Source organism: Oncorhynchus kisutch, linkage group LG29 (genome assembly GCF_002021735.2).
Source record: "Oncorhynchus kisutch isolate 150728-3 linkage group LG29, Okis_V2, whole genome shotgun sequence".
Lineage (NCBI taxonomy): Eukaryota > Metazoa > Chordata > Actinopteri > Salmoniformes > Salmonidae > Oncorhynchus > Oncorhynchus kisutch.
The window spans coordinates 2,564,654-2,577,283 of NC_034202.2; the positions used below are offsets into that span (position 1 = coordinate 2,564,654).

A 12,630-nucleotide genomic window follows, 5' to 3' on the forward strand; every position below is an offset into this window, starting at 1 on the left:
TAGAGTCAATAATACAGTAGAAAAATGAGTCTATATACAATGTGAGCAAATGAGGTGAGATAAGGGAGGCAAAGGCAAAAAAAGGCCATGGTGGCGAAGTAAATACAATATAGCAAGTAAAACAATGGAATGGTTGATTTGCAGTGGAAGAATGTGCAAAGTAGAGATATAAGTAATGGGGTGCAAAGGAGCAAAATAAATAAATACAGTTGGGAAAGAGGTAATTGTTTGGGCTAAATTTTAGATGGGCTATGTACAGGTTTAGTACTCTGTGAGCTGCTCTGACAGCTGGTGCTTAAAGCTAGTGAGGGAGATAAGTGTTTCCAGTTTCAGAGATTTTTGTAGTTCGTTCCAGTCATTGGCAGCAGAGAACTGGAAGGAGAGGTGGCCAAAGGAAGAATTGGTTTTGGGGGTGACCAGAGAGATCTACCTGCTGGAGCGCATGCAACAGGTGGGTGCTGCTATGGTGACCAGCAAGCTGAGATAAGGGGGGACTTTACCTAGCAGGGTCTTGTAGATGACCTGGAGCCAGTGGGTTTGGCGACGAGTATGAAGCAAGGGCCAGCCAACGAGAGCGTACAGGTCGCAGTGGTGGGTAGTATATGGGGCTTTGGTGACATATGGGGCTTTGGTGTTTGATGTGAGTCTGGAAGGAGAGTTTACAGTCTAACCAGACACCTAGGTATTTGTAGTTGTCCACATATTCTAAGTCAGAGCCGTCCAGAGTAGTGATGTTGGACAGGCGGGCAGGTACAGGCAGCGATCGGTTGAAGAGCATGCATTTAGTTTTACTTGTATTTAAGAGCAATTGGAGGCCACGGAAGGAGAGTTGTAATGGCATTGAAGCTCGCCTGGAGGGTTGTTAACACAGTGTCCAAAGAAGGGCCAGAAGTATACAGAATGGTGTCGTCTGCGTAGAGGTGGATCAGAAACTCACCAGCAGCAAGAGCGACATCATTGATGTACAGTGGGGCAAAAAAGTATTTAGTCAGCCACCAATTGTGCAAGTTCTCCCACTTAAAAAGATGAGAGAGGCCTGTAATTTTCATCATAGGTACACTTCAACTATGACAGACAAAATGAGAAAAAAATCCAGAAAATCACATTGTAGGATTTTTTATGAATTCTCTAGCAAACTTCAGACGGGCCTGGACATGTACTGGCTTAAGCAGGGGGACACGTCTGGCACTTAATACTTATTTTCCACCGTAATTTGCAAATAAATTCATTAGAAATCCTACAATGTGATTTTCTGGATTTTTTTTCTACCATTTTGTATGTCATAGTTGAAGTGTACTTATGATGAAAATTACAGGCCTCTCTCATCTTTTTAAGTGGGAGAACTTGCACAATTGGTGGCTGACTAAATACGTTTTTGCCCCACTGTATACAGAGAAGAGAGTTTGTCCAAGAATTTAACCCTGTTGCACCCCCATAGAGACTGCCAGAGGCCCGGACAACAGACCCTCCGATTTGACACACTGAACTCTATCAGAGAAGTAGTTGGTGAACCAGGTGAGGCAATCATTTGAGAAACCAAGGCTGTTGAGTCTGCCGATGAGGATGTGGTGATTGACAGAGTCGAAAGCCTTGGCCAGGTCAATGAATACGGCTGCACAGTATTGTTTCTTATCGATGGCGGTTAAGATATCGTTTAGGACCTTGAGCGTGGCTGAGGTGCACCCATGACCAGCTCTGATACCAGATTGCATAGCAGAGAAGGTATGGTGAGATTTGAAATGGTCGGTAATATGTTTGTTGACTTGGCTTTCGAAGACCTTAGAAAGGCAGGGTAGGAAAGTTATAGGTCTGTAGCAGTTTGGGTCAAGAGTGCCACCCCCTTTGAAAAGGGGATGACAGAGAGAGGTTGAACAGGCTAGTAATAGGGGTGGCTACAATTTCGGCAGATAATTTTAGAAAGAAAGGGTCCAGATTGTCTAGCCCGACTAATTTGTAGGGGTCCAGATTTTGCAGCTCTTTTAGAACATCAGCTGACTGGATTTGGGAGAAGGAGAAATGGCGAAGGCTTGGGTGAGTTGCTATGGGTGGTGCAGTGCTGTTGACCGGGGTAGGGATAGCCAGGTGGAAAGCATTGAAAATGCTTATTGAAATTCTCAATTATAGTGGATTTATCGGTGGTGACAGTGTTTCCTATCTTCAGTGCAGTGGGCAGCTGGGAGGAGGTATTCTTATTCTCCATGGATTTTACAGTGTCCCATGGTGTGTGTTGCAGGAAGAACATTTCTGATTGAAAAGGCTAGCCTTTATCTTTTCTAACTGCCTGTGTATATTGGTTTCTAGCTTCCCTGAAAAGTTGCATATCACAGGGCTGTTCGCTGCTAATGCAGAACGCCATAGGATGTTTTTGTGTTGGTTAAGGGCAGTCAGGTCTGGAGAGAACCAAGGGCAAAATCTGTTCCTGGTTCTACATTTCTTGAATGGGACATGCTTATTTAAGATGGTGAGGAAGGCATTTTATAAAAAAATAACCAGGCATCCTCTACTGATGGGATGAGATCTATATCCTTCCAGTATACCCCAGCCAGGTCGTTTAGAAAGGCCTGCTTGCTGAAGTGTTTCAGGGAGCGTTTGACAGTGATGAGGGGAGGTCGTTTGACCACTGACCCATTACGGATGCAGGCAATGAGGCAGTGTTTTTTTTTTTACCTTTATTTTACTAGGCAAGTCAGTTAAGAACAAATTCTTATTTTAAATGACGGCCTAGGAACAGTGGGTTAACTGCATGTTCAGGGGCAGTACGACAGATTTGTACCTTGTCAGCTCGGACATTCGAACTTGAAACCTTTCAGTTACTAGTCCAATGCTCTAACCACTAGGCTACCCTGATTGCTGAGATCTTGTTTGAAAACAGCAGAGGTGTGTTTAGAGGGCAAGTTGTTTAGGATGATATCTATGAGGGAGCCCGTGTTTACGGCTTTGGTGTGGTACCTGGTAGGTTCATTGATAATTTGTGTGAGATTGAGGGCATCAAGCTTAGATTGTAGGATGGCTGGGGTGTTAAGCATGTTCCAGTTTAGGTCACCTAGTAGCACGAGCTCTGAAGATAGATGAGGGGCAATCAGTTCACACATGGTGTCCAGAACATAGCTGGGGGCAGAGGGTGGTCTATAGCAGGCGGCAATGGTGAGAGACTTGTTTTTAAAGAGGTGGATTTTTAAAAGTAGAAGTTCAAATTGTTTGGGTACAGACCTGGATAGTAGGACAGACCTTTGCAGGCTATCTTTGCAGTAGATTGCAACACTGCCCCCTTTGGCCGTTCTATCTTGTCTGAAAATGTTGTAGTTAGGGATGAACATTTCAGAATTTTTGGTGGTCTTCCTAAGCCAGGATTCAGACACGGCTAGAACATCCGGGTTGGCAGAGTGTGCTAAAGCAGTGAATAAAACAAACTTAGGGAGGAGGGTTCTAATGTTAACATGCATGAAACCTAGGCTATTACGGTTACAGAAGTCATCAAAAGAGAGCTCCTGGGGAATAGGAGTGGAGCTAGGCACTGCAGGGCCTGGATTCACCTCTACATCACCAGAGGAAAAGAGGAGGAGTAAGATAAGGGTACGGAAAAAAGCTATGAGAATTGGTCGTCTAGAATGTCTAGAACAGAGAGTAAAAGGAGGTTTCTGGGGGCGATAAAATAGCTTCACGGTATAATGTACAGACAAAGATATGGTAGGATGTGAATACAGTGGAGGTAAACCTAGGTATTGAGTGATGATGAGAGGGATATTGATACCTTAATAGAAAACGACTAAAGTGAAAGTCACCCAGTAAAATACTACTTGAGTAAAAGTCTAAAAGTATTTGGTTTTAAATATACTTAAGTATCAAAAGTAAAAGTATAAATCATTTCACATTCCTTATATTAAGCAAACCAGCACCATTTTCTTGTTTTTTATTTATTTACGGATAGCCAGGGGCAGACTCCAACACTCAGTCATAATTTACAAACAATGCATGTGTTTAGTGAATCCGCCAGATCAGACGCAGTAGGAAGGACAAAGGAAGTTCTCTTGATAAGTGTGTGAATTTAAAAAAATGTTGTCCTGCTAAGCATTCAAAATGTAACGAGTACTTTTGGATGTCAGGGAAAATGTATGGAGTAAAAAGTACATAATTTTCGTTAGGAATGTAGTGAGGAAAAAGTTGTCAAAAAATATGAACAGTAAAGTACAGAAACCCCAAAAATATCTTAATAAGTAGTACTTTAAAGTATTTTTACTTAAGATCAGACCCTTTTTTTTACATTTTCATCTAAAATGAGACCCATATCTAACTGCCTGTAGCTCAGGACTTGAAGCAAGGATATGCATATTCTTGATTACATTTGAAAGGAAACACTTTGAAAAAAACATGCGTTTTCTATTTTGTATTTTTTTTAATCATCTTTGAAATGCAAGAGAAAGGCCTTAGTATAATATTGGAGGTTAGGCGCAATTTAGATGCTGTTCACTAGATGGCAGCAGTGTATGTGCAAAGTTTCAGACTGATCCACTGAAGCGTTGCAATGCTGCACAAAATGTTGTATCGAGTCTGCCCAAATGTGCCGAATTGGTCAATTGATACATTTTCAACTACATGACTATAGAGAACTTAAAACATGATATGGTAAAAAAAATACAAAAATAAACACTCCCAGGCAGGTCATACATGATGGAAAATTAGCTTCTCTATAGAAAAGACACTAACCTTCACACATCTAGATGGCCGGGTGGTTGGATGTGGGGTCAGCAACAGCAGGGGTTCAAACTTTAGAACCCAGTTCCTACATTTGAATTTAAAAATGTATTTTTATCAAACAAAACAATACTGCATTTTATCTATGGGACCCTCAGGATGACAAATCAGAGCAAGATTACTGAATTACATTATTTAGCTTCAGAGGTGAATGTATCAAACCAAGTACCGTAACAATGTTTTGTTGTTGTGCACTCTCCTCAAGCAATATATTGGTATTGTTTCACTGTAATCCCTACTGTAAATTGGACAGTGCAGTTAGAATAACAAGAATTTAAGCTTTCTGCACATATAAGACATGTCTATGTCCTGGAAAGTTGGATGTTACTTACAACCGCATTCTAGTCACATTAGCACACGGTAACAACCGTCCCGGTATAGGGACACTGATCTCGTAGAGGTTATTAAGTCATGTCAACTCAGTCACTGCACTAAGTGACAACCCAGTGTACAGTATATGACCTCCTTGTTGTTTGGTCAAACGGACCGGAAACTAAGAGAGGAAGAGAGCAGTGTGCCATCGTACCACTTATCGCAAGGGCAGTGTGCCATCGTACCACTTATCTCTCATGTAAGGGTGCAGAGGGCTGTGGACTACTCACCCGTTATTGAAGTCATTCCCCTGCCAATAGTAATCTTAAATCTGCAGCAAAAATGTTCTACAGCGATTACCTATTGGAACAAGCAGGGAAAGTCAAAAGGAGTATAAACGCTTTTTCTCAGGTGTGTGCGCACACACACACACACATACACACTCACAGATGCACAGTAAATACATACAGTGCATCGGAAGTATTCAGACCCCTTGACTTTTTCCACATTTTGTTACGTTACAGCAGGGGCGCAACTTTGGTTTAGTGGGGGGGGAATCATTATAATTATATAAACACTCCAAACTGCCTACCCGACCGCTCGGAGGTGTCCATGTGGTCCTAAAGCAGTGCCTCGTTTTCTATCACATTTCAATGATAAAACTGGGGGGGGGACAAAAATGCAATTTTACAATTTAGGGGGACATGTCCCCCACGTCCCCAGTGAAAGTTGCGCCCCTGCTTTACAACCTTTTTATAAAATGGATGAAATTGTATTTTTCTCCCCTCATCAATCTACACACAATACCCAATAATGACAAACCCAAACCCAATACCCAATAATGACAAACCCAAACCCAATACCCAATAATGACAAACCCAAACCCAATACCCAATAATGACAAACCCAAACCCAATACCCAATAATGACAAACCCAAACCCAATACCCAATAATGACAAACCCAAACCCAATACCCAATAATGACAAACCCAAACCCAATACCCAATAATGACAAATCCAAACCCAATACCCAATAATGACAAACCCAAACCCAATACCCAATAATGACAAACCCAAACCCAATACCCAATAATGACAAACCCAAACCCAATACCCAATAATGACAAACCCAAACCCAATACCCAATAATGACAAACCCAAACCCAATACCCAATAATGACAAACCCAAACCCAATACCCAATAATGACAAACCAAAAACAGATTTTAGAAATTGTTGTAAAAAACGTAAATATCACATTTAGATAAGTATTCAGACCTTTTGCTATGAGTCTTGAAATTGAGCTTAGGTGTATCCTGTTTCCATTGATCATCATTGAGATATTTCTACAACTTGATTGGAGTCCACCTGTGCTAAATTCAATTGATTGGACATGATTTGGAAAGGCACACACCTGTCTATATAAGGTCCTACAGTTGCCAGTGCATGTCAGAGCAAAAACCAAGCCATGAGGTCAAAGGAATTGTCCGTGGAGCTCAGAGACAGCATTGTGTCTATTACATGTTTCATCACAATAAGACAATCACATTTCTGCAAAAGTACAATCTCATACTCACTTAGAAACCCACCCATGACCTCAGTTTTTCACTGTAGACAGTAGGACCCCAACATCCTCTGTCACCAAACCCCCTTTCCCCCTCCTCTCCTCTCCCTTCTCTTTCATCACATTCCTCAGCCTCTCTAAATGTATTTTCAGCAGTGTTGGAAGCTACTCTGAAAAGATAGTTTACCAAGCTACCAATTTCTTCACACTGAAAGTAGCTAAACTAAAGCTACCCCTATGAAAAATATAGTTTACTTAACTAAAGTAACTTTAGTTTAGCTACTTTTAGCTACTTTTACTTTTGTCATAAGTCAATCTGAAATGTCATAGACAACAAATTGCAAGAACAGATTACTGGTGTAAAATTAACAGAATTTGTAATTTAGTCTATTAAACACAAAAAATATATTTAAAGTGAAATGAGGCAGATCTGATTCCGAAAGAGAAAATAAATTATTGCATACTTCATCCATATTTTATTTTTGCAAAAAGGAGCATGTACTTCCTGTAATCATCTACACCGCCTACATGGCAAAAAGGAGCATGTACTTTCTGTAATCATCTACACCGCTTACATGGCAAAAAGGAGCATGTACTTCCTGTAATCATCTACACCGCTTACATGGCAAAAAGGAGCATGTACTTCCTGTAATCATCTACACCGCTTACATGGCAAAAAGGAGCATGTACTTCCTGTAATCATCTACACCGCTTACATGGCAAAAAGGAGCATGTACTTCCTGTAATCATCTACACCGCTTACATGGCAAAAAGAAGCAGGTACTTCCTGTAATCATCTACACCGCTTACATGGCAAAAAGGAGCATGTACTTCCTGTAATCATCTACACCGCTTACATGGCAAAAAGAAGCAGGTACTTCCTGTAATCATCTACATCGCTTACATGGCAAAAAGGAGCATGTACTTCCTGTAATCATCTACACCGCTTACATGGCAAAAAGGAGCATGTACTTCCTGTAATCATCTACACCGCTTACATGGCAAAAAGGAGCATGTACTTCCTGTAATCATCTACACCGCTTACATGGCAAAAAGGAGCATGTACTTCCTGTAATCATCTACACCGCTTACATGGCAAAAAGGAGCATGTACTTCCTGTAATCATCTACACCGCTTACATGGCAAAAAGGACTATGTACTTCCTGTAATCATCTACACCGCTTACATGGCAAAAAGAAGCAGGTACTTCCTGTAATCATCTACACCCCTTACATGGCAAAAAGGAGCATGTACTTCCTGTAATCATCTACACCGCTTACATGGCAAAAAGGGGCATGTACTTCCTGTAATCATCTACACCGCTTACATGGCAAAAAGGAGCATGTACTTCCTGTAATCATCTACACTGCTTACATGGCAAAAAGGAGCATGTACTTCCTGTAATCATCTACACCGCTTACATGGCAAAAAGGAGCATGTACTTCCTGTAATCATCTACACCTCTTACATGGCAAAAAGGAGCATGTACTTCCTGTAATCATCTACAACGCTTACATGGCAAAAAGGGGCATGTACTTCCTGTAATCATCTACACCGCTTACATGGCAAAAGGGAGCATGTACTTCCTGTAATCATCTACAACGCTTACATGGCAAAAAGGAGCATGTACTTCCTGTAATCATCTACAATGCTTACATGGCAAAAAGGAGCATGTACTTCCAGTAATCATCTACAACGCTTACATGGCAAAAAGGAGCATGTACTTCCTGTAATCATCTAAAACGCTTACATGGCAAAAAGGAGCATGTACTTCCTGTAATCATCTACACCGCTTACATGGCAAAAAGGAGCATGTACTTCCTGTAATCATCTACACCTCTTACATGGCAAAAAGGAGCATGTACTTCCTGTAATCATCTACAACGCTTACATGGCAAAAAGGGGCATGTACTTCCTGTAATCATCTACACCGCTTACATGGCAAAAGGGAGCATGTACTTCCTGTAATCATCTACAACGCTTACATGGCAAAAAGGAGCATGTACTTCCTGTAATCATCTAAAACGCTTACATGGCAAAAAGGAGCATGTACTTCCTGTAATCATCTACACCGCTTACATGGCAAAAAGGTTATTAACGACTGAAAACACTACCTAAATTTGAATTTAGTTCAATTACCACCAAGGTTCTGCACAAATGTTGTTAAATTACTAGTTGAACTACAAATAAACAAGGACCCTGTCTTTCAAAGATAACTGATAAAAATCCAACTAACTAAACAGATCTTCATTGTAAAGGGTTTAAACACTGTTTCCCATGCTTAATAACCAATTACTGAACATGCACCTGTAACCGTATAGCTTCCGTCACCTCTCCTCGCCCCAAGCTGGGCTCGAACCAGAGACCCTCTGCACACATCAACAGTCACCCTCGAAGCATCGTTACCCATCGCTCCACAAAAGCCACAGCCCTTGCAGAGCAAGGGTAACCACTACTTCAAGGTCTCAAAGCGAGTGACGTCACCGGTTGAAACACTATTAGCGCGCACCACCGCTAACTAGCTAGCCATTTCACATCGGTTACACACCTGTGGAACAGTCGTTAAGACACTAGCAGCTACAGACGGTAGGCAATTAAGGTCTCAGTTATGAAAACTTAGGACACTAAAGAGGCCTTTCCACTGTCTCTGAAAAACACCAAAAGAAAGATGCCCAGGGTCCCTGCTCATCTGTGTGAAAGTGCCTTAGGCATGCAGCAAGGAGACATGAGTACTGTAGGCAATAAATTGCCATGTCTAAGATAGTGCTACAGGGAGATAGGACGGACAGCTGATTGTCCTCGCAGTGGCAGACCACGTGTAACAACACCTGCACAGGATCGGTACATCCGAACATCACACCTGTAGGACAGGTACAGGATGGCAACAACAACTGCCCGAGTTACACCAGGAACGCACAATCCCTACATCAGTGCTCCGACTGTCCGCAATAGGCTGAGAGAGGCTGGACTGAGGGCTTGTAGGCCCTATTGTAAGGCAGGTCCGCACCAGACATCACCAGACAACAACGTTGCCTATGGGCACAAACCCACCGTCTCTGGACCAGACAGGACTGGCAAAAAGTGCTCTACACTGACGAGTCATGGTTTTGTCTCACCAGGGGTGATGGTCAGATTTGCGTTTATCGTCAAAGGAATGAGCGTTACACCGAGGCCTGTACTCTGGAGCGGGATCGATTTGGAGGTGGAGGGTCCATCATGGTCTGGGGCAGTGTGTCACAGCTTCATCGGACTGAGCTTCTTGTCATTGCAGGCAATCTCAACGCTGTGCATTACAGGGAAGACATCCTCCTCCCTCATGTGGTACCCTTCCTGCAGGCTCATCCTGACATGACCCTCCAGCATGACAATGCCAACAGCCATACTGCTCGTTCTGTGCGTGATTTCCTGCAAGACAGGAATGTCAGTGTTCTGCCATGGCCAGTGAAGAGCACAGATCTCATTCCCATTGAGCATGTCTGGGACCTGTTGGGCCATTTCCCCCAGAAATGTCCAGGAACTTGCAGGTGCCTTGGTGGAAGAGTGGGGTAACATCTCACAGTAAGAACTGGCAAATCGGGTGCAGTCCATGAGGAGGAGATGCACTGCAGTACTTAATGCAGCTGGTGGCCACATCAGATACTGACTGTTACTTTTGATTTTGACACCCCCTTTTGTTCAGGGACACATTATTCCATTTCTGTTAGTCATATGTCAGTGGAACTTGTTCAGTTTATGTCGTTGAATCTTGTTACGTTCATACAAATATTTACACATGTTAAGTTTGCTGAAAATAAACGCAGTTGACAGAGAGAGGACGTTTCTTTTTTTGCTGAGTTTAGTTCACTACTACCCAACCCTGGTTTTCAGCCTGTGCTTACTGGCAGTGAGTCGGCCTGCTCAGTCCACACATAACGCAAAACAGAAGTGGAGCAGCCAAGATGTTGCTATGGATATGTGTGGGGGCAACTCGAGACACAAATGAGTTTGTTTCTTTCTCTGTTTTGTATTTCACTTTCACAGTGTAATTTTACACTGTGAAATACGGTTTTTCAAACACTGCCTTTAAGCAGGCCCAGAGTAAATATGCTTCAATGCTATACAACGGTTGGTTGTTTAGCAATAAATCTGCACAACTGTGGGGCAAAACAGCCAGGGTTGGATAGATTGCTGATAACTTGTAAACTATATTTGGTCTCCAATATTTATTGAAAACAAATAGTTGCACAATGAACACTTGTCTCTCAAATACATTGTTACAATTGTTGGTTAGCAAGTTCTCTTGCAAATATTTTCAATATTAGCATTAGATGTGACATCAGTCAAAACAACTCAAAACAAGACATGCTATCAAGAACGAGCCACTTACAATTCCACCAGGCGGTTTGTTGTCATTGTTGCTAGCTATCTGACCATCCAGAATCATAACAACATACGGCGTTCTACCCCTTTGAAGCGTGCACATCGTGTTCGTGATGTTGTCAGCTAACCCGCCTAAAGTGTAATAGAATATTATGTCCGTTTTTAAGGTGCTAGACAGTGAGAATGTAGGCTTGAATGTAGGCCTAATAGATTTGTTAGAAATGTTTAACAGATGGTTTTGGGAAGAGCACCACCCTTACAAATCCCAATTTATGCTCTGGCATGCATACTGCACAGTAGAACTATAGACACTATTATAAACTGGGTGGTTCGAGCCCTGAATGCTAATTGGCTGACAGCTGTGATATATCAGTCCATATACCACTGCTCTAATGACATTGGTAACCAGTTTATAATAGCAATAATGCACCTCAGGTGTTTGTGGTAAATGGCCAATACACTGTAACTTGGCTAAGGGCTGTATCCAGTTGCATCATGACTAAGAACAGCTCTTAGCCGTGGTATATTGCCCATAGTGGCAAAAGAGCCTAATATTGCTCTCATGGAATGGATGTCATTTCTTGATAGAAGGATACAGATCTATCATAGAAATCAAGGGCTATTTGCAAGTGAAAACTGAAAAGGTCATGAGACATTTTGCCCAGTTGTTTAAATTTATTTTGGTGGACACATTATGCCTATGCCCTTATCTTTCTGAGTGGCGCAACGGTCTAAAGCACTGCATCTCAGTGCAAGAGGCATTACTACAGTCCCTGGTTCAAATCCAGGCTGTATCACATCCAGCTGTGATTGAGAGTCCCATAGGGCAGAGCGCATTTGGCCCAGGTTTGACCGTCATTGTAAATAAGAATTTGTTCTTAACTGACGTGCCCAGTTAAATAAAGGCTACATTTAGAAACGTTAACATGAGGGTGTGAATCGTGGTAAGAGCACTAAAGTTTACTACCTATGTCCTACAGAACGACTTTGCTGTGAAAATGACATCAGCTTCTCAAGAGGGGGCAGGCTTCCTGCGTCGGGGGAGGATCTGTGGAGGACCTTTCCAAGCTAACCCCGTCCTCGCTTCCTGCAGCAGACATACTGTACACACACAAATTGGTTTGTAGCCTACAATCACCCGGGTCTTCTGCTTGCTTTTGTGAGAAAAAGGACCGTGCCACCGTTTTTAACCGCATGACACGATGAAAGACTACCGCGGTGTGGGCTTCGTAACAATGTTGCCGTTGTAGCAATACAGACGGACGACACCAATGGTTTATCTAACGGTAGCTCAGTGCGAGGGGCGCATAATCAAACTGGGTTCCCCTGATGTGATGTTCGATGCCAGCACCTGGAGGATTCGCAACATCTGGGACGGCGTGAAACTAGAGGTCGCCGGGAATGTGAGCCCCGTTGTCCTGCATAGCTTCACCCAATTGGACCCCGACCTTCCGCTGTTGGAGGTAAGGAAATCACCAGTAATTTGTTCACTGCGCGCTGGGCGCACTGTACATTTGTGTGGTTCATTCATGCGTCTGGTGACGGGTCTGCTGTCGAATCTGCGACATCTGATCGATAAGCAAGAATGGCCTATGGTTTTTAGAGGAGAAACGGTATGTTCTGTTGTGTTTTGTTGTTTCTTT

General features: G+C 42.6%; 1 protein-coding gene across 7 annotated transcripts in view; it reads left to right on the plus strand.

Annotated features, from left to right (window-relative positions):
• LOC109873521 (ral guanine nucleotide dissociation stimulator-like) overlaps nucleotides 1–12,630 on the plus strand; it is a 131,231-nt gene that overhangs the window by 23,518 nt on the left and 95,083 nt on the right. For 5 of the 7 annotated variants that reach the window (XR_004206139.1, XM_031809017.1, XM_031809019.1 and 2 more), the window contains exon 1: nucleotides 11,970–12,450. The exons of the other annotated variants lie outside the window; for them this stretch is intronic. Coding sequence is in view for 4 of the 5 variants with exons in the window: in XM_031809017.1 (XP_031664877.1) it covers nucleotides 12,259–12,450 (192 nt within the window). In the remaining variant the exon portion in view is untranslated. Of the gene's footprint in view, nucleotides 1–11,969; nucleotides 12,451–12,630 lie in introns of those variants that run through there. 7 annotated transcript variants of the gene reach the window in all.